The 22,842-nt window shown below is 42.0% G+C and overlaps 1 protein-coding gene across 3 annotated transcripts in view; it reads left to right on the top strand.

Annotated features, from left to right (window-relative positions):
- Positions 1 to 20,511, top strand: part of Dcun1d3 (defective in cullin neddylation 1 domain containing 3) — a 39,517-nt gene extending 19,006 nt beyond the window's left edge. For all 3 annotated transcript variants that reach the window (XM_028764214.1, XM_028764213.1, XM_028764215.1), the window contains exons 2-3: positions 15,752 to 16,287; positions 18,220 to 20,511. In XM_028764214.1, the coding sequence (XP_028620047.1) occupies positions 15,857 to 16,287; positions 18,220 to 18,703 (915 nt within the window). In that variant the 5' untranslated portion in view covers positions 15,752 to 15,856 and the 3' untranslated portion in view covers positions 18,704 to 20,511. The remainder of the gene's footprint in view (positions 1 to 15,751; positions 16,288 to 18,219) is intronic.
- Positions 20,512 to 22,842: the final 2,331 nt, after the last annotated feature.

Here is a 22,842-nt window from a genome sequence, read left to right as displayed (position 1 = left end):
TTCATTTTTTGAGACAAGGTCTCTCTATAATCATAGCTGTTCTGGAACTTACTATGTAAGCCAGGCTGGCCTTGAACTCATAAAGATCTGCCTGTCTCTGTCTCCTGATTAAAGGTATGCCCCACCATGCCCAGCATCATTGATTTTTTTGCGAATAACATAGTGGGAACAAGTATCTCAAGAACTGTAAAATGGCATGTTTTAAGTAGTTGATTCCCTATCTTAAAAAGCATATATAGTATTCAAAACAAGGATCCTGGTTCCAAAACTCTTTAAATAAGATGCTTTCACACATAGAAGCCAGGGAGGCTACCCAGCCCTTGAATGTTGCCATCAGGTCTTCATGTTGTGTGACTGTGGCTTCAGTTAACTTTTTGGCTTGCACCTTTGGTAAGAGAAGTGGCAGAAATGATTTCTGTGAATAATGTGATACATTTTCCTCCTTCAAGGGAGTGAGGTATATGGATCAGAAGAGACAGATGGACCTTCATGTTTTCAGCCTCAAATTCTGGATTTCACTACAGGAGGTGAAAATTAGCTTGTGGAGTGAAGAAATGGAGTCATATTACTACTGGATGAGAAGCTGTTTGTATCACATTATTTGAGAAACTGATGAGGTGGAGAATAATTGAAATAATAAGATAACCCCCCCACACACACCCTTTTTTTTCAGAGAAGGTGATGAGTACTGTAGGGAAAGAGGTCTGGTAGCTGGTCTTTTACTACTTCGTGGATTCTTTTTCACACATTTATCCACAGCTCTCCCCCCCCCCCCACACACACACAATTTCAACACCATCCCCTAAATAGGAGAGGAAGAAGGATAGAGGAGAGAAGGAGAAAGATCCCAGAATCTAATTTCGTTCCTTTTGTTCTTTTTTTTTTTTTTCTTTGCGTATGACTTCTAACTGTAGCCAAACTCCCTGGCTTCTTCTCGGGGCCGAGCATTTATGTACCCTCTGAAAAATTTCCAGAATTCCAAATGTCACACAATCTCAGAAACCATCTCCAGTTGGTAAATTTCATGCCTCTGCTAGAGCATGAGGCAAATCACAATAGTCAGTTTCTGCAGTCAGTTTGAAGCAGCCCCATATCCCCATGCCTGGATTAAAATGAAAACACTTTCTTATAAAAAATTGAAAAAATTTGAAAATTCCAGGATTGTCACCACAGTGACTCAAAGAAATATGACTTTAAGAACCAGTTCTTAAGAAATGAAATTGAGTTCTGTATCCGTAGGATTCAGTTCCCTTTGTTGTTGATATCATTTCATCAGAATTGGTATAAATAACTATGATTCGTTAGGCATAATTGTACTAGGGCAAGAGCTAAGCATTCCTGATTCATCATATGTTAGTTCAGTAAAGTGACAGACTAGTGCCTTGTGCAACATGAGCACTTACTATACTGTCTTAGTTACTGTTCTGTTGCTGTGAGTAGATACCATGATTATGGCAACTTATAAAAGAAAGCATTTATTTCGAAGCTTGCTTATAGTTTCAGAGAGTTAGTCCATGATTATGACTGGGGAGCAAAGTGGCAGACAGGCAGGCATGATGCTGGAGCAGCAGCTGACAGCTTCTCCATGATCTGTAAATTATAGACAGGCAGAGAGAAACTGAGACTGACTGGGCCTTGTGGGTGTTTGAAACCTAAAGCTCAACTTCAGTGATATACCTTCTCCAGCAAGATCACACCTCCCAGTCCTTTCTAAATACCTAACTGGGGACCAAGCATCCAAATACTGCCTATGACAATATATCCACATATATAAGCCAGACTATTTTTATCCAGACCACCACACTATCAGTGGTTCATCAGCAAGTATGTAGCAAACACTTGTTGTGTGCCTAAGAACTGAGGAACACAGGATATAATTTGTATTGTTTGGGGGAAAAGATAAGTCAACAAATGAGACTCTCAGAGAATAAAAACTAGTCTGGTGATACAAGCCTATAATCCTAGCACTTGTGAAGCTGAGGCAGTAGGAACATGAATTCAAGGTCAGCCTGGACTCTAATTATATCTATAAAAGCAAACCAAAACACCAAAGCAGCTGGGCATGGTGCCACATGCCCTTAATTCCAGCCCTGGGGAGAGAGAGGCAGGCAGGTCTCCTTGAGTTTCAGGCTAGCCAAGACCTTGTTTCAAAAAGCAAAACAAAACAGAAACAAGCAAATAACAATAACAAAGCAAAACAAATGAAAATCTAAACCATCAAAATGAAGAAAGCAAAAACAAGCAAACAGACAAAGATAAATGTCCTAGATTAGAGTAGAATGCCATATAACTTGGTTGACTCCATCTCAGTATTTGAGGCACATCTGGTACAAGTGCTCTTCTGGCTTCCCCCAAACTTTAGGTGAGAACGCTGAGGTGCAATGTCTGATGGAGAGCTGGGAAGGCCTAAATGTGTAAGCCCAGCTATTTTTTCTTACAAAGCATGTCCCATTCTTCCTAGAAGGCACATATAGGACTTCAGGGGTAGCTGAGGGAGCTGTAGTATTTGCACTGCTGATTTTTGAGTGAAAACATTGAATGTGATTGAAGTACATGCAAAACTGAGGATAGTTCAGAAAGTTGCATGAAACTCTGAATCCTCTGTTACTAGATGCAAAATGAGCATGTGTTTATGTGTGTGGTTTATTCTGGGCCTGTAGTTGCCTTCAGGTTGTCAGATGTATCAATGACCAGAAGAAAAACTTTTGGATCTACTGTTTTGTTTGCCTTAGAATTTTCTAAAATAAGACCTGTCAGGGCAACCAAAATAGACAGTGCTGCATTGACCCTTAGGTGGTATCAATTTGGACAGGACAGAAAATAGGCAAGAATTGAGTAGCCTCCTTGTTTTTATTGTTGTTGTTTGAGACAGGGTCTCACTCTATAGTCCTGGCTAAACCTGAACTCACAGAGATCCACCTGCCTCTGTTTTCTGAGTGCTGGGATTAAAAGCACTCCCAGCAAGAGATACCTTTGAAAGCCTGCAGTAACTTGTTGCTTACTGCTTTTCATTGTATGTTGGACACTATTTTGATAATAGTATCTGTGTCTGTATACATGTTAATGTATCCATGTGCCATATAAGCAATGTGTATCTACATGCATACATATATGGATCATATATAACCCTTATAGAAGAATATATATAATAAAGACAGCCATAGCGAGCATTTTTAGTCTCTGTCTTAGAAACCTGAATTCTTCCTAAATTAGTTCTTAGCACTTAAAGGGAAATTGTTTGGGTAATTGAAACCAAGAACTCTGGTCATGTCTAGTTTTTCAGTTTCATAGGATGTGGTTTAGATCAAATACCTTTTGAGCTAGAAGAAGATTGGTCATGTCATTATTGTGCAAAGGCTTCTTGAAGAGTTTACTGTCCATTCTATCACATTATGCTTGGAGAGTAGGAGGTGGGGGTCCTCCTTGAGAACATGAAGATGAGACAGAATGTTTCCACAATAGAAGGCAGGAGTAAGTACTCTAACTGTATTTAGAGGAGGGATAGGATAGTTCTTTTAACTTGTTAGTCATGCCATCTTATATAAATAGTATCCTAATGGCTCACCTAGTTGTAATGGAATTTGACAGCATTCATGGGCCAGGAGGGTACCATGACATATTGGGTTGAAACTGTGGCCTTGTAAGCTGGTCCAGGAACATGAATCAGTAAGTCTAAGCATTGGATCTTCCTTTCTGTGCTGCTTAAGTAGGAGATCTGAGAAGTGTTCATTGTGTTTGTGAGAACTCTTTCAGACATCACTGACTGGCGTATTCATGAACATTAGGCTTTGATCTCCTTTCTTGAAGCCATTGGATTCAGGCTGTAAATGATGTCTTCAAAACCAAGTTTGTAACTTCTCAGTATTGGTTCTCAGTATTGCTTTCCACCTCATTCTTGAGTTCTGTATGCATTAGACTTGAAACTCACCAGGTAAAGAGAGTCACCTTCTTCCGTAGGCATTTTACTTCCCTGGTCATTCTGGTATGGTGACCATTTTCAGTGCTAAATTTTTTTCTGGTTGACCTGGGTGCCTGTGTACCCCTGATAATAGTCATTGAAGCCAGGGGCATGTAGGCAACATAGTGCCTATGTCACATGTTCCATTATGAATCCCACATACATACAGTCTTATACCAGGAGTTAATTAGAGGGGTGGGGATTACTTGTGAAACTTGGGTAATTATCTGATAAAGAGGCTAGATGGTGTGGAAATTTTCATGGTTCTAATACATTCTATAATGTCCTTTGATTCAGTCTATAGCTCAAAAGTCCATATGACAGGTCTGTGGTGTAAATGCAATCCATTCGATGTTTCCAAGGGTCCACAGCCCTGTGTACAGATGAGTCATTGGCTCTGGTTAGTCCAAGAGCTAGACTTTCAGCCCAGTGCTAAAAGGATGAGGACTCATTAGATTTTTCAAATGTACCATCTTTCGTTTTTGGAGGGTGGAAAGGGTAAGGTTTGTCTAATACTTAAAAAATACATTGAAGAAATTTAGATGAAATTGGAGGATGATTATTTGAGCCTCTTGTTTCTTGTCCCATTGTTTAACAACTGTTAAGCTGTTGTGCTCACAGTAAAGCTGATACTTCTTTACATGCTGCCTGCGGATTTTTCTTATTTGTCTTCCATGCTTCTGGAAAAGGTGTTGTTGCTGTTCGGTTTTGTTGTAAGGGAAATCGAATTAGTTGGTAAATATGTCGAAAGTATGTATCAATTGCTAGAATAGATTTTAATATAAAATATTTTTATATAATATTAGATCCATCAATTTTTCTTCTTGGGATTTATTTCCAGGAAATAATTATTCCCAGGAAATAATTATTAATGTTGTGGTTTTTAACTTTATTTTCTACTTATTACCTTAGTATGTCTGTAATAGTGAATTACAGGAAGCAAGTTAGCATCTGAGAGTAAGAAATTAAAACAACAAATCACAGTGTCTGACCATTGAAACAGTAAGCTATTTACAGTGTTTTAACACAGGGAATCTCAGTCTCTTTGCTCCTTCTGGAATACAGTATCAGAATTTTGACAGATTGAATAGTAGGATGTAACTGTCTGGAGCATTAACAGCGATAACAATATTTAAATTTTTTGTAGGGATTAAGGTGGTAGCTCAGCCAAGTAATGTCCTTCCATGCAAGCTTGGAGACCTGAATTCAGAAACCTCAGAACCCATATTTAAAAAACAAAAATCAGCCGGGCGGTGGTGGCGCACGCCTTTAATCCCAGCACTTGGGAGGCAGAGGCAGGCGGATTTCTGAGTTCGAGGCCAGCCTGGTCTACAGAGTGAGTTCCAGGACAGCCAGGGCTACACAGAGAAACCCTGTCTCGAAACACCAAAAAAAAAAAAAAAAGAAAGAAACAAGATTGGAGAATCAGGAAGGGGGGAAGCATTCCCAGCAATGTGTAAGGTAAAACTATGGAGACAAGGTTAAAAAACAAAAATCAAAGAGTAGGGCCATCAATCAAAATGGCTTAGCAAGGTAAGAGTACTTGTCACCAAAGCCTAATGGCCTAAGTTTGATTCTTGAACCCACAGTGGTGGAAAGAATAGCATCAACTCCCATGTACAGAATGTATGCACACATGAACTCAACAGGTAAATAAATATTTTTTTACAACCACAACAAACATGTATGGTGGCATGTGTGTCTAATCCTTGAGCTAGGGAGGAGAAGTTAGGCAGGTCCAGGGGGGCTCACTGTCTAGCTTCCCTGATTAGCACAAGGCAGTGAGAGACCCTGTCTGAGAACAAATGGGTTGGAGAGATGGCTTAGTGGTTAAGAGTATATACTGCTCTTGAAGAGAACGGGTTCTGTTCTCAGTACCCGTGTCAGGCAGTTTACAACGGACTATAATTCTATAAGACTTGACACCCTCTCTGTGCAAACTTGCATTCACATGCACATACCCTTACACAGACACATATGCATACACATAAAAAAAAAAAAGATCTCAAAACCCAGCCATCCAAACAAAAACAAGGTAGATAGTGCCTGAGGAGCTCATGTGAATGAACATATATATACACACTCCCTGTACATTTACTAGCACACGTAATTTTTTTGAGAGGGAAAGATGTTTATGAAAGATGTTGAGTGGAAATAGCTGCAAAATAGGATGTACGATATGGCTTACTTATAAGTTTAATGTATATATTACATGTATATGTTTGTGTGTGTGTGTGTGTGTGAGAGAGAGATATCTGCATGTGCTTACTAAAACACCCAAAGTATATTCTTTATGTTAGTTGGCATTCTGGAATAATTCATACACATGTGCCTTCTCTCTCTCTCTCTCTCTCTCTCTCTCTCTCTCTCTCTCTTTCTCTCTCTCTTACACACACACACACACACACACACACACACTTGTAATTTGTTGGGGGAGGGGTTTGCTTTGCCTCTTTAGCTCCCAAGTAACAACAAGGCTTTTGTACACCTACTCTAACCCCCATTTTAGCTCCCAAATAAATGACACAGAGATCTGGTATTTTTAATAACAAACTACATGCACTATGCTGGGCAGGTACTCATCTTCTAACCCTCTCTGGCTGCCTATTTTCCAGCCATGTGGTCCTTTACCTGTAGTCTGAGTCCTGCCCTGGCTCACTCTGTCACATGTGTGGCCTCGTGGCTGCTCTCTTGTCAAGACCTCAAGGTAAATCCTCCTGGTTCTTCTCTTTCCTGGTCTTTCTCCTCTGAGACCCCCTACTGGGATTCTCTTCTGCCCAGTTTATTGGGTGATCAGCCCTTTACTAACCAATTAGAGGTGATGGAAAATGATTTTTACATAACATTGAGACTGGAAATGGTTGGCAATGCCAGCATCAGGACTACAAGATGTCTGGGCATAGAAACCAGCATCTGAATATACAGTGCACAAAGCCATCCTCCAACACAGACTTATTTGCATTTTCTGGACTTTCTAGAATAAGTATATAGTACTTTTGATTTGGCAGTAGTCATGGATGTTTCTGACTAGGTTACTGATGTGATTGAAAGGAAGAATTCTTTTACTGTGCAGGTCTTTTTTAGTCCCTTCTTTTTCCTGTCTGCTGGCATTAGCAGTCAGCCTCCATCCTGGGCCTCTAGGAAGAAGTTGGTACGTGTGGTCTTATAATGGATTTAGATTTTCTTTATAAGGAATGAGGAAGCAATAGGAAATTGATCACTTACCATGTGATGAGCTTGAGGCTTACTTAGAAGTCACATGACTCTAGAAACCACAGCTGTGCACTTATGATCATTTATGTATCCCTTTAAGGCATTTGCAGGCAGTCATTTATCTGTTTGTTTGTTTGCTTGTTTTTGTTTTGTTTATTTGAGACAGGGTTTCTCTGTATAGCTCTGGCTGTCCTGGAACTCACTCTGTAGACCAGGCTGGCCTTGAACTCAGAAATCCAGCTGCCTCTGCCTCCCAAGTGCTGGGATTAAAGGCGTGCGCCACCACCGCCCGGCCATTTATCATTTTTGTATCAGATTCTTTCCTCATCTTTTGACTCATTTCACAGTCTGCTTTCTTGCCTTTTACTAAATGCAAAAATGTAATCTTATCTTCAGTTAAGTATTTTTCTGAACTCCTTAGAAGGTGACCAAAAAGTGAGCAGTTCATGTGTGAATCAGATGTTTGAGGACTAATTAGCTATAATCAGCTAAATTTCTGGGTGGCAGATACCAATATGCTTCCTACTTGGAAGCAGGGAATTAATGTCTAATCAGCAGTTTACAGAAGTACCATCCCAAGGAGGTTTACAGAAGTACCATCCCAAGGAAGCAAACAGACCACACACATAGAAGTGGTGTATCAGGCATGCATGCCATGTTTATTATAGTTGCAGGAACCACAAACCCATGACAGCCTTCTGCCTTTAAACAAAGAATGTATTGGGGACACTGAGGGAAAAACAAAGGAGTGACAGTTTGAATCTGAAATGTCCCCTGCAGGTTCATGTGTTTGAATATTTGGTGCTCATTGGAGGACTTGGGAGGTTGTGGAACCTTTGGGACCATGGCCTTGCCAGCAGAAGGTGGTCTCTGGGAGTGAGGTTTCAAGGTGATGCATGCTCTGGATTCCAGTCTAACTTCTCTGCTTCCTCATCTGCCATTTTGTGAGGAGCTGCCTACAACTCATCCTGCTGCAGTAGTGGACTGACCATATCTTCTGGAACAGCCAACATAAGTCTTTCATCCCATTAAGTTCTTTCTTTAGGTATTTGGTGACACCAGTTAGAAAAGTAACAATACAGTGGCCAACCTAGAAATCCACTGCCCCCCAATCATGCCACCTTTGCATGTGTTTAGGTAGGTAGTTAGACTTACTTTAAAATAGTTGTGATGAGGGGGGAAAAAAGCAAAAAATTCACTGTGGACCTGTGGTATGAGAAGGCATAGTTTTGGTTATTTTGGGTAAGCATACAACTCAGTTCTAAAGCCTAGAGACCAAAATACTTCATTATTTTGTGTTTGAAAAATTATGTGGTATGTGTCTATGTTGGCTTGCTTGTTTTTGATAAGTAGCCCTCAGTCTAGCCAACTATACTGGCTTCAGTCCTCAGGCCTTAATTATATATATAGTCTTATTAGTATCTAGTCATTGACTTAGGGGATGGATTCTGAATGAGTTTGTCATTGTGTGGATGCCATTAGTATCCTTAAACATAGGTCACATTCACTTCATGTGGTATCTTGATGCAGTCAGGGGACATGGTACATGTGACATGTATGAACTTGCTACCAGGGTCATACAGCATGCCATTTTACAGCAACCTTTTAACAACAGAAAAGCAGCATTGACAGTATGTAGCCATAATGTAACTGTGTTAAAATGTTATATTCTGTATATAAGTGTATGTGCTGTGTATACTTTTTACAGCTGGCAGTATAGGGTGCTTATCTGTGTCCACAGCATTGGGGTGGCTATGTATGCACTAAGAACTGCGTAATAATCTTATGGGACCACCATCATTACTGATAGAAACTTCATTGTACAGGATGTGATTGTATTTAAAGTGTGACACCTAAGGGCCAGTAACAAACTAATAAAAGTAAAGGAACGGTTTGGGGGACAAGCTGGATGGTGTTAGTCATGTGACTCAAGGTTATTTCCTAGAAATACAATTAGTTCATATATTTCCTTTTAAAAAATATTGTATCTTTCCTACCTTCATGTGTCTTTCCTTTTGTGTTTTTGAGATTGTTTGGTGAAGCAAGTCCTACCCAGCTCTAACTGGAGCTGCAGTTTTAGCTGGCTAGTATAGGGCATTTTAGGACAGACACTGTTAAAAAGCATGGGCATAGAAACAGACGGGTCTTGTTTGTTTTGGCACAGGGAACTGCTTTCCCTACTAAGTATCTCTGGTAACACCTAATCTCTGAAGGTGATCTTCTTCAAGCCTAAGTTCCAAGTGAGAGGAGCAGTCCATCAGTCTTTCCTCATGATGTATGCTAGTTTCTAGAAGTTGTTTACAGTTGGACACTACCCACTTTTCAGTCTTTTTTGTAAAGGTCACTCAGAACCTGTAAGCTGCCAGGTGGGACTAGGAGTCTCTGTGGTCTTGTCTAGAGACTCTCTGGGGCTTAAAGGATGGCTTCAGCTAGCATGGTTGCCTCAGTTTCCAACTACTGTCGAAAAACTGAGGATTTCATGTACTCAGGTTCTGGGCTTCAGTGTTTGATAAGAGGCAAGAACATGAACTCAGCTAGCACGACAAACATGTTATGTGGGAATGCCCGTGTTGGTCGCTTCTTGCTGCAGACTAGACTCTAGATGGGAACAAAATGGAGAGGACACTGGGTTGGTTGCTTAAGACAGTCTTAGGGCAGATCTGACACTTTGCAGACATGTTTTTGGTGTCCACTTACCTGTTTCACAAGGCTGTTCCTCGGGGTGGCAGGCTCCCTATCAGCAGCCAGCATTTCTCTGACTGAGCAAGCTTTTTGACCTAACTACCTACAGCAAAGAGCCAGCTTACTTTGGGCTGCTTACTGGGTTGCAGGGGGTTGGGGCTGGGACACAGCTGCTTACCTCCAGTCAAGATCTTATTGCTGACCCTGAAGAGTTCAAACTAAAATGAGGAAGGAAAGGGAAGTGGAGTCACCTGTTTTTCTCCTTGCAAGAAAATTCATTATAATAGGAGGAAAATTTCTTGTCTTCAGAGGGTTCCAGATTAGAACTGCAGTTTCTTTTAAATGGCAAAAATGTGAAGGTAGCCCTAGAATATTATATTTTGAAAAGACAAATGTAGGGCCCTTGTTGTAATGTTGGAGTCACAGAAACTGAGAGAGGCCAAGTGGTTTGTTGAAGGGATACATTACTTATGGAAGTACTGGATGAGAGTCCAAGGGTCCTCGGAATTTACTCTGCATAGAGACTCACCCTCTGGAATACGTTTACTTGTTGATAAAGAACATTTTCTTCTTGGTACATCATCATCTTTCTACAGGGTCTGGCATGCCCTGGCATCATAGCAGAGAAGAGTAAGCAAGGCCAGCAATAGAGATCAGAGAATGTGGAGTCAGACTGCTTACTTCAAGCCAACTCCCTGAATGTTATTCATTTCCTGCTTTTATAAAATGAAAAATGTTATCTAACTTACAGAGATGTAATGAGTGAAATGTAACCGTTCACATCAAGTGTGGGTGTTGCATGTGTGCATGTAAAAAGGTCAAAGGTCAGTGTCTTTCTCCACCATATTTTCTGAGATACGGTCTATTACTGAACGTAGAGCTTATTGATTCACTTAGACAGGCTGGCCGGCAAGCCCCAGGAAGCTTCCCTGTCTTCACTCCCTAGCACTGGGGATAGATAGACATGGGTTACCACACTCAGCTTTTATGTGGTCGCTGGGAACCCAAACTGAAAAATCTTCATGTTTTTTGTGGCTGGCACTTTACTATGGGCCAATCTCCTCAGCTCCCTGTAATGATTTTCAAGATATAGCTATTACTATATGTTAATTACATGGACCAACCATATTGACCTTCTTCCCTTCCATTTCTTGTTTATTGTCATTTAAGAACCCAAACAAGACCCACCTTTCTGTGAAATCTCAATGAAGTCCAGCAAGTTGATTTTATTTTGTATACTATTGTGTAGTTTTCAAATATATAGAGCCTATCACAGTTTATTTCTTAGGCTTGTTATAAAAGTGCAGCTGTAGCCCCAGCCTACAGTTAGTATCCTTCTGAGTCTCTTTCAAGCTTTCTTTGTAGTTCTCTTATGTCTCCATTTTTTTTTCTGTCTTCATTTACACCAGGTCTTAGTGTAGGTTGGTCCTCCACGGTGGGTTGGCTGAAAAACCAAGAGCAAGCCACTTGAAGACAGGTTTGCCTGGATGTTACCTCATGGAACTACCAAAGAGATAGGCACAGGTGAAGCTAGAGCACCTTCAGGGACCCCATACTTGTAAGGATTCCCCTGGGGTCAGGTCTGCTTCAGGCCTGAGACTGGGGCTGAGCTGGGCAGGCAGCAAAGCCTATCCTTAGGAATGCCAGCCAGGGTGGCACAGAGGGAAGAGGATTCTAGAGGCTGATGTGCAGAGAAGGGAGGGAAGAACGCAGAAGCAGCTGGTGCTAAGACTGAAGGAGAATAGCTAGAGACTGATGTTGACCCATTGTAAGCTGAACAAAATTGCTGTCTGATAAATACATATCCAAAGGATATAAAGGCTTAGAATAGGTTCCCCAGTTATTGTATGTATGAGTGGTTCCCCCTCCCCCACTTATGTTTTCAGCCACCCCTCTCCCACCTCTCTTTGTCCTTGGCTCTGTTTGATCCATTTGTGCCACAGAGCTAAAGCAGGAGAACTGTCACTTGTAAGACACATTTGACTTGCCATGATAGAGCTGGGCTGGCTACGGAAGAACAATTCCTTCGGTAAAGGAAGCTTCGGTCTGTCAGTGACTGTGTGATAGCAGTAATAATAATGATTACAGAGGCGGACCCTTCACTGACTGCTTCTGTGTACCAGATGCATGGATTGCCTCATTTCCTCCACCCAACAGTCCTCTGAGGTGCAGTGGAACAGGTTTGGTTAATAGCTGCCATCACTGTGATTCACCCAGCCTCTTGATAACTGGACTGTTTTCTCTCTTCCTAGATAGGCTTCTTGACCTCAGTGTGCTGCCATTGAGTTTCCTGGAACTCAATAATTATTTCAGAGAGCTATGTTTCTATGCTACTGTTATAATAACAATATACAATATAGCAAATAGAAAGTGGTATTCACTACTAATTGTGTTGTTTTTGTAAACTTGGCACTGGAAGGTCTAGATTGTGCAGAGGCTGTCAGCAGGTGGCAGGGGAGGGAGCACAGACACTTGAGAAAACACTGTCATTAACTGAATGTAATTACCTAGAAAGCTAGAGATCCTGTCTTTGCAGACCTATAGAGATGGATTGAAGAAACAGAAAGCCTGCCTCAGGTCAGGGCATGGCTAGCAATTCAAAGTAGTCACCAGGCACAGCTTGATTTTATTGAGGATCAATCACAAGGAAATCCCTTCCTGTGGAGAGTCCTATTCTCCATGTGTTGGGATTTTGGAGCTTTTTAATATGGTCAGTGATGTGGCTTTTTAATATGGTCAGTGATTTTTTTATGTTTTGAGTCTCACTATGAAGTTCAAGTTGGCCTTGAACTCACAGAGATCCACCTGTCTCTGCCTCCCAAGTGCTGGGATTAAACACATGCCTGGGCTATTCTTACTATAATTTTAAATTTGTTTATTATTATTAGTGAGTGTGTGTGTGTGTGCATGCGTGTGTGTGTGTGTGTGTGCGCGCGCGCGCGCGTGTGCCTGTGGTTAAAATCTGATATTCTGAGGTTGCTGTATCTGTTCCTCACCTCAGAGCCCATTCCTCAGTATGCTGTCCCATGGTGCTTTGACAGATGTGGGCTCAGTTATACAGGTCATGGTTTCTTGAACGAAACATTCCAGGTTCTGTTTGTTCTGTGATGTTGGATAAGTTTACTATATGCAGAGCCTCAGTTTTCCTGTCTTTAAATGGGGTTATGGTGAGAAGGGCACATGAGCTAATGTTCTTAAAGTGCTTAGTTAGCATAGAGTTTGGCCCTGTATCAAATGCTCAGTAATTGATGGTTGCTGTTGTTAGGTAACAGCAAGTGAAACTTTGAAAGACTGAAGGTTCTGCCAGCCTCTTAAAACACAGGGCTGATTGCTGTGACAGGACCTGGAGAAACCCAGAAAAAGGGGAAATCAACAAGCAATCGAGGAACAGTACCTACAAGCAGAGAAGAACATACTATACTGGCTTCTGACTTGAGACCACTGCTCAATCCCACTGGAATGGAAACCTTTCAAAGAAAGGAGCCATGATGGGAGAAAGCTGACCTTCTGTCACTGGCTGATTGATCATCTGTCCACATTGATTTTCCCCTCTTTCTCATCTGCTGAGCATGTTAAAAGCCTTCAGGTTTCAACTGGTTCCGCTGTATCAGGTCATCAAAAGATGCTTTTACATGGAGGCACAGCAGAGTAAATGAGCTTTGGGCCTCTATGGGAGTCCCATCTGTTCTGCCGTTACCTGCAGGCCTTGGTGCCAGGCTTTGGAGGGAGCTGCTGAACTCAAGCATCTGTCCAGTGGGGGTGGGGTGAGTGGCCTGGGTAGGTGGGTCAGATGCAGGGCAGGAAATCCTCTTACCTCACCGGGTGCTGGGCCTCCTGCAGCAGGAGCTGAGCAGCAAACACTGGTGAGTCAGCCAGCCTGGGAATTAGTTGCCAGTCTGTGAGCATGTGGGATTTGTGTAAGTTTGGGCCTTTTGTTTCTTTCAGCAATCCAGTCTTTAGAAACACAAATCTGGAAACCAGACCCTCCACATGCTACAGTCTTTCTTGTTTGGAGATAATTCTGCTCGAACAGTTGCTTCTCTTGTACAATGGTCTCCAAGAATTAACCCCTTGCCTTTTGAGATTTGAATAGGTTTCACTTATGGCTTACTACATGCTCAGAGTATGAACAGCCTGTGAGAAGCCATGCTTGGGTCTGTCACTTTTCACAGTCAAAGTACTTTTAAGAGTTTCTTTGTGTGTTTTGTTTTGGTTTAAGCAAATTGAAACTGCCTTTCTTTTGAGAGCATGTGTAGACATGTCTTTTGTTTCTAAGGGTGGAGAATAAGACACACCCTTAGTAGGAGTCTGCCTAACTACAGGAATGATTGTGGTTCCCTTTAGATGACTATACTCTCTGCTTCCTTTAGAGAGAATTCCTTTGAAGATAACTCCAGTTTGTCCAGGCACTGTTTGGTGGAAGCTGTTTTTTTTTATTTATTTTTTTATTTTTGTTTATTCAGCTTTTCTTAACAACTGCCCCTTGCCCTATTACCAGCTCTGAATTTGCACCATGAAGGGCCGTGAAGGCTCCATAGAAGTGAAAGGCCGGTGTTGGACTGACACTGATTTTTGTCTGGTGTCTGCTTTCTTTGCTATGGTACACTTCTGGCTTCTGATCCACATGCTCTAACAGTCAGTGGCTATCATTGTTCTAACAGTTAGCAGAATTTTGCAAGTATTAAATCGTAAATGGATTTTCTACTATAACAAAATAGTTGATGGTTAAGAACAAGTCCTAAGTAGACAGTATTGGAAATTGCTTCTGCTCTTGTTCACACATTTTTAGCAGTTCATATAAAAACTTACTAACAAGTACTGCTCAATGTCAGTGATCCAGCAGTTTTATCTCTTAGAGATTGTATTGGGTGTGGAGGCACACCTAGTTTGGGAAAGTGCCTGGAGTACAGGCTCCATGTAGGTGGGTGGAACAGGGTGGAGCTAGGACAGTACACCTGTGTGAATTCAGAGACCCAGGCACATTGCACTTTGCTGTTTGGCTAGGCCCTTGCTTGTAGTTTTGACACTTCTTACTTCACCATTAGACAGACCATTATGAGATTACAGGTGGCTTGGATATGGCCTCTTATCTCTATTCCACTAGAATCCTTCTTGACAAACCTCCCTTACGAAGTGCAGATGGGGATTACTTTCAGCAGCATGAGTAACCGTAAAATAACTACAGCACCTTATTGCTGAGGACTTGATGGAAGCTTTATCATGGAGTCCTGCTTTCCATTAATTTTTTGTACTATATAGCATCTGCAAGAGGGGAGGAGGGAGGGAGGGAGGAATGGCTGCAGTGAGGCGAGGCTCCTTTAACTCTGCTTGATTCCATCCATTACCATTATCATAGACTTAGCTACCTCTGTATTGTTCTGTTCAATTAGTTGCCATGGCTACCAGGCCAAAGTAGTTTATCCTCCAAGGTGTTACTTGTGTTATGCTGGGAGGAAAAGATTGTGGCAATCTTTGTTGAAATCTGAATGTGTAGGTATTAGGTATCGAACCAGATGATGAACTTGTGGCTTAACTCAGGTCCAGATAACTCTTATGTAAAGGCAAAAGTTGATAAGATAGATTTCCTCTGGAACATTCTGTTAGAACTATAGTCTTTGATGTGTTCTGCAAATGAATCAGTCTCTTATAACTTAAGGATTTTAGGAATTTCTCATGATGGTTCTCCATATGCCCCCTAGCCACCATATCCAAGGGTAAGCATCCTACAGTGCTGACTTACAGGAGAGATAATAGTGAGCTGGGGTAGAGTTCTCTCCCTTGGCTCATTGTTATGTTAGCTCAGTGAAATAGAGTGATCACTGGTGAGCAGTTCTGGGATGCAGTGTCTTTATCCCACTCTTCTGCCCAGAGGGTAACTACTTTGTAATTTCCTTCTAGGTTGGTTGGCTCCTCTAACTGATGGCATGTTGAAGTACATGGGCCAGCGGCAGCGAGGGCATCTGATCCAGAGAGGGCCACTCTAGAGGCCAGGCTACCACCACCATGGGCCAGTGTGTCACCAAGTGCAAGAATCCTTCATCAACCTTGGGCAGCAAGAATGGAGACCGGGACCCCAGCAGCAAGTCACACAGCAGGCGGGGGACTAGCCACCGTGAGGAGCAGGTGCCACCTTGTGGCAAACCAGCTGGGGATATTCTTGTCAATGGGACCAAGAAAGCAGAGGCTGCCACAGAGGCCTGCCAGCTGCCAACTTCTTCTGGAGATGCTGGGAGGGAGTCTAAGACCAATGCCGAGGAGTCTTCCTTGCAGAGGTTGGAAGAACTATTCAGGCGCTACAAGGATGAGCGGGAGGATGCAATTTTGGAGGAAGGCATGGAGCGCTTTTGCAATGACCTATGTGTTGATCCTACGGAATTTCGAGTGCTGCTCTTGGCCTGGAAGTTCCAGGCTGCTACCATGTGCAAATTCACCAGGTGAGTCACAGATGCGTTCATGTCAGGAAGGGAGCAGAGGAGGACAGCATGACATTGGATAGTGGTACCAACTCGGACAGAACTGGGATGGCTTCACAGGTTTGGAGCAAGTGGTCTTCATCCCTTTTCTGGCCATTTTCTCTAAGCTTAAGTGTTCTGAGTTGTAGTCCTAGTCCAGAGAACTCCCTAGATTCTCCTAAGGAATTAATTTTTCTATCATGTGTCTGAAACTTGTAGCAGAACTAATGAGTATATCTCTCTCGGTAGGTAAGACTCAGGGATTTGTATCTCTGTAAAGCTTCCTTGTCTGATATGTGCTATTCTGTGTTTTCCTCACAAAATAAAGTGCTACCTGATTGATAGGTCACATTTGGATTCATAAAAGCACTAAGAAGCAGTCCTAGTTACTGGACACAAAACTATAGTTTTGTGAGTATGCATGTACATGGCCTAAAATTAACTAAGGACTAAGCAGTGTGAACCCTTTTGCTAAGCTGCTGCTCAGCCCCACTGACAGCCGCTCAGGACAGGCCTCTTACTCCTCCACATGTCAGGTTAGTCGTTTACCTGTAGTCTGCTAGGCACTTAGGAGTCCATGGAGTAACTGTCTCTGGGCTCTACCTCTACCACTCTTGGAGTTCTCAGCTTGTTTCCTTAAGCCAGGCCTCTGTGCAGCAAGGACAGCTGGCCCCAGGTATCAAGTAGCAGTTGCATAATTTGTTAGAGTTATGGATCCATATTGGGGTTGTTTGTTTGTGTATAAGTGTATGACAGGGTCATGGCAGACTGTGGTTTAAAGAATGCAGGATTATGAGTAAGAATGGACTTTATTTTTTTGTAAGACAAGGTCTCACTATGTAGCCCTAGTGGCCTGGAACTGGATATGTAGAGCAAGGTGCCCTCAAACTGCAGGTTCTGCCTGCCTCTTGAGTGCTGGGATTAAAGGTGTGAACTACCATACCTGGCCTGGCATAAGGAAATTTAAAAGCCCAGCTAATTTATATGACCTGCTCAATAGATGAGATGCCTCACCACCACAGCCCCTGAGATAATCAGTGTGAAGCCCTGTTATAAACTACATATTCAAAAGTACAGATGCAGCTGGGCGTGGTGATACCTGTCTGTAATCCCAGTCCCCAGGAGGCTGAGGCACAAGGGTAGAGAACTCAAGGCTAGGAGGGGCTACATAGTGAGATCCTACCTCAGAAAACAACAAACAAACAAATAGTTAAAAAAAAAAATTTAACTACAGTTTTGGTAGTATGCATGTACATGTATGTGTGTGTGCACATGCACATGTGCCATGCTTTAAATGTGAAGGGGCCAGACGACAACTTGAGGGAGTTGGTTTTCTTTACCATGTAGGATCAAAATCAGGTTATCATTCTTGGTGGCAAGTACATTTACCCACTGAGCCATCTTGCCATGCCCTGAAAGGCACATTTTTTTGTTGTTTTTTCCCATTATTTTATTGTATTGTATTTTTATTTTATATTTTATTTAATTTTAATTTTATGTGTATGAGTGTCCTACCTACATTGTATATTTCTGATGTACATGCCTGGTATCCTCAGAGGCAAAAAAATGTGTGTTATATCCCCGGTACTAGATTTATAGGCTGTTATGAGTTGCCATGTAGTTTGGGGGAATTAAACTGGGCCCTATGTATCTATCTACCCACTCATCTTAACTACCCACCCACTCATCTTAACTACCCACCCACCCATCTACCTATCTACTCTTGAAGCAAGGTCTGATTGTACAGCCTTAGTTGACCTTAGTAGACCAGGCTGGCCTAGAACTCAAGATCCTATCTTTGCCTTCTGAGGGCTGCAGGTTGGGAGGATTAGCTGCTGTTAACTGTGCTGTCTTGCCTCATCATATACTGCATCATTTTTACTTATTAATCATACCTTTTCCTACCTGTCGCAGGAAGGAGTTTTTTGATGGCTGTAAAGCAATAAGTGCAGACAGCATTGATGGGATCTGTGCACGGTTCCCTAGCCTCTTAACAGAAGCCAAACAAGAAGATAAATTCAAGGATCTCTACCGGTTTACATTTCAGTTTGGCCTGGACTCTGAAGAAGGGCAGCGGTCACTGCATCGTGAAATAGCCATTGCCCTGTGGAAACTAGTATTTACACAGAACAATCCTCCAGTATTGGACCAGTGGCTAAATTTCCTAACAGAGAACCCTTCGGGAATCAAGGGCATCTCCCGGGACACTTGGAACATGTTTCTTAACTTCACTCAGGTGATTGGCCCTGACCTCAGCAACTACAGTGAAGATGAGGCCTGGCCGAGTCTCTTTGATACCTTTGTGGAGTGGGAAATGGAGAGAAGGAAAAGAGAAGCGGAAGGGAGAGGTGCACTCAGCTCAGGGCCCGAGGGCTTGTGTCCAGAAGAGCAGACTTAGCTGCTCTGTTCCAGGAGCAGCACTGAGGATCTATCTGCCTGCTGCCCTGCAGCCAAGTGAGGAATTGGACCTTTCTGGAAATTACTGAAGATCCGGATATTTTCTACTTTACACCTTTCTCTGCCTTGTATTTGAAAGGGCTCTAAAATGCTGTATCATGTTTTAGGCACTTTCTTCATTTTTTTTTTTTTTTTTTTGTGGGTTATTTTGATTATTTCTTTTTTGGAGTAGGAAATCCTCCAAAATATTTGAACCTGGCTACATGTTGTGTACCTTTTTTTGAAGCCTTCAGATAGAATAAGCCTGCCATTTCTTGCACACTTTATTAGATTTGTTTTGTTTTTATGGAGGTGGGGGGTGTAGGCCCCGGGTTGGGGAGTGGGATTGTTAGGTTGAATTAACATTACAAAATGATACAGTGCCAGATCTCAGTTTTGCATATTATTTTTCAGGGCAGGTCTGTACTGTGTGTAGTGCTGTTTACATGGTTGAATTTAGGTTGTAATTATTATTTTAAAAGATTTACACAGATATGAATATAGCAGTGTTAACTGTTAGCCACATTGCATTAATTTCCAAACAGTTTGGAGCTCTTGGCGAGCCAAGGCCAAGGCCAGTCAAGAGCATTTGCAGTCTGACCCCCACCCCATCCCTTTGAGCTAATTTATCCAAAGCCCTCACTTCTCCCTCACTTCTTGCTCATTCCTTCTTTGACCCATTGCATTTCATGTTTAACTTATCCATCATCATGCTGAACCTGTCAGTCAAGTGAGCAGTTTTGTTTTGTTTTGTTAGGACGCATTGTACTGAAAACCACTTAAGCATTGAATGCAGAGAAAGCAGTGCTACCTCAGTTTTGCTGGAAGTAGACTTCTTTGATAGTTTTCTTTGATGTTTTTGTATTTTCATGTCATAAGTGGAAATACTTCTTTTTTCCCCTTTTTCATTTGCCGTGGAGCCAAAGTTTCCGTTCTGGGTGGTGAGAAAAGTGTGCCTGCCAGCCAGCTGACCTGAAAGGAAGCTGTGGCATGGAGCTCTGCTTCAAACTATTTTTTCTTTAGTTTTTGTTGAGTATCATTAGCTTACTTGTCTGGCAAGTGCAGAAGCCTGAGGCTGGCCTGAACTCTGCCAAACAAATTATCCATGTGTATTGAATCATTAAATGTGTGCCCTCTCCCTCTTTGCTGCGCCCACGTTGTCACTTAACCCCCAGGAGTTATTTATTATCTTTGTGTTAATGTCAAGCTCATTTGGGGTAATGTGATGACTGTTTAGGTTTACATGACCCTCTTCTCTTTCCCTTACTCCCAGATATGTATATATACATATATAAGATATGTATATATTTTACCTTTATAAAATATATATATATACACATATATGTATCTATATCCCTTTGTTCGTCTGCTAAAACTGGCCATGAAAGAGGGAGCTGCCTTCAATCTGTAGTCTAAGAAGATGCCAGGGCGCATCATAAATGGAGGCTGTTGTATATTAATTTAGATTTTTTTTCACTGAAAAGAACATTAATAAATTTGCTTGCAGGAAGGAGGAACCAGTTCTCTAGACTCCATGCTCACTCTACAAGGCCAGCTTTGGCCAAGCTGCCATTGGGGCCTAAAGAGCTGACTCTGTCCTACCTGTTTCACTAGAGGACCATCTTGATAATTTCCCCTTAAAACTATCCTCAAAAATGTACTGGAAGGTGGGTGGCAGGAGCTTGTACAGTTCAGCTTCCAACATTTCGGAACAGATTTAAAAGGGAATCTTTTAATAAATAAAAATTACAAAAATATTTATACTCTTGATACAATGAAAAAGTGTCTATTAAATATTTGGAATTTTCTCCCTTGATTAGGCTGCCCCAAATCCTGGGTATATGTTTCTCAATCTGGGTAAGAATTGCATGCTTTGAGTTCTTCATGAGTCTTATAGCTCTGGGCACTTATCTTTATAAAGATGATTATTTAAGGAGATGACAGTCATAGTTCCTAAATTTGGTATTGACACAGGGAACATTTTTGTAAGCCTCACAAATTATCCTTTGAGGGATGAGATGATGAAAATCAGCCAGACTTAAGATAGTGCTGGAAGGCCCAAGTGGCTGTTGGGCCAGATGTGCCCCTTCTAGCCAGAATAAGACAAAGTCCTTGAGTAAGAATCCAGGAGCCCATCAGTTTCTGAGGGCACAGCTACATTACAGCATTTGGATAAGATCTCATCTAGCCAGTTGTTCCTAATTCAGGATTAGGTAGAAGTCCAGTGAGGGAAGAGGTGGTTAGGGTAAGACTTTCTGTCCCAGATAAGAAAGGGTGTATGGCAGGGAAGTGCCAAGAGAGGGAATCTGCCACAGGCCCCATGGACTCAACGAACTAGATTCCTTCCCCACTGGGTAGATTTTTTTTAACTGCTCAGTTTCTTCAACCCCAATGCCTGTACCCCAACCCCCAGCCATTTAGAAATCGTGATTATATTTTTAATCATCTGTTGAGAAACCACAGACAAGGAACAGTCAGGGAGGGACTTCGGCTTCTCTATGCAGTAGTTTTGATTTGCCAATAGATTCTCAGTGAGTTGTAAAGTTTGTAGTTAACACTTCTCGGAAACAAAAGCCTCTGTTTCACTCAACCTCAGATAGGCTTGTTGCTATTGGGTGGATGAGCAGTGGCTGGAAGCCAAATTGCCCCCCAGGTAAGCTAGCTTTGTGACTCGGGTAATGTGGGGAGGTACAATATGTGGGTGCCATTTTGGAATTCTGCAATGCCTAAGCATTATTACACAGAATATGTTGGAAATTGCTTACTTTGGGGAAGCGGCTTGAGTTTCCATGGTATTCCTTTAGCAAGCTGGTATGAGATAAAAAGTTACTTTATTGAATTCTTTCCCCCAGTCTTCCTTGCCAAACTTGAATGTATCATTCATAATTACACTTTGCTGTACTTCTGGGGGTTGCCTCAGCAGCTCTCTCTTCACTGTGGCAGATGTGCCATCATGTGTGCTGGGTTCAGAAGTCTATATGTACCCATCTGATAAAGAGGTCTCCAGAGCTGGCTGAAAATCCAAATTTCAGCCAAAGCTTTGGGTCAAAGGAAAGATAATAGAAAATGTTCAAAGCAATGCTGTTCATATTAGATGGACACAGTGAAGAATTAAGCTGCACATAGAATTAGCTTGAAACAGTACTGTCTCCTAGGGTCTGGTCTCTAGGCCAGATCAGGTTATGGGACACTCCCCCCAACCCCCCCAAATTATGTACTTAAGACTACACATTGGTGGGAAATTGCTAAGATAAAGACATGTCCAAAAACTAACAAAGCAAAAGATATGTGTATTGGAATGTACAGCCTGCTGTATTTCAAGTGGGGTTTTCAGTGCAGCAGGTAGACCTAGTTATACAGTTATATAAGGGATGGAAAGAGAACTACTGTTAAAAAGTTTTTAGCTCCCCGCTCCCTGCCTCCTTCTTTAGACTTCTTAATCTCCTGTGTATGTTAGGATGGCTAACTGACAAAAGTCTTACTTGGAGGACTGAAGCAGTATTTAACTTAAATACTTGAAAGGACAAAATTATCAAAATATGTTGATTAGGATTATTTAAGGTCATGTAGCATTGATCTTTTCTTCTGGGTCATGTAGGGGTGGGGTCTTCCTACACTCCTCTTAAGAGTGTCTTTTTTTGGTAAGCTGTAATTTCAGCCCATACCAATTTGACCTGTCCCAGGATGACATGGTGGGGATGCTCACTGGGTATCCCCCCAACCTACCTCCTCTTTTTCTTTTCCAGAGAAGGATGCTTGAGCACAGATGCTGATGTGGTTTGATTAGCTGAAAAATCAAGTTCTGATTGCCATGTTGGGGCATAGTGTTCTCTTTCTCTTGGAAACCCAGCCTGCTCTCATAGATACTTCCATCACATATCCTGAGCATTGCCAAAAGAAGCCATTCAGCAGCTGCTGTTTTTCTCTCAGCACAAATATATTTGCTACAGAAGAATTAGCTTTTCTCTAATACTGGTCCCCAGTCCTCAGAATCTGATTAACTGCTCTTCCCTGCTGCACTGAATATGGCTCTAGGTTTTGAAGAGGGAATTTGAAGCAGTAGGCAGACAGGGCTTGGTTGAATTGGTCTTGCATATATCC

Source organism: Grammomys surdaster, unplaced genomic scaffold (genome assembly GCF_004785775.1).
Source record: "Grammomys surdaster isolate TR1022 unplaced genomic scaffold, NIH_TR_1.0 142, whole genome shotgun sequence".
Taxonomy (NCBI): Eukaryota; Metazoa; Chordata; class Mammalia; order Rodentia; family Muridae; genus Grammomys; species Grammomys surdaster.
This window is presented reverse-complemented; position numbering and strand designations above follow the sequence as displayed.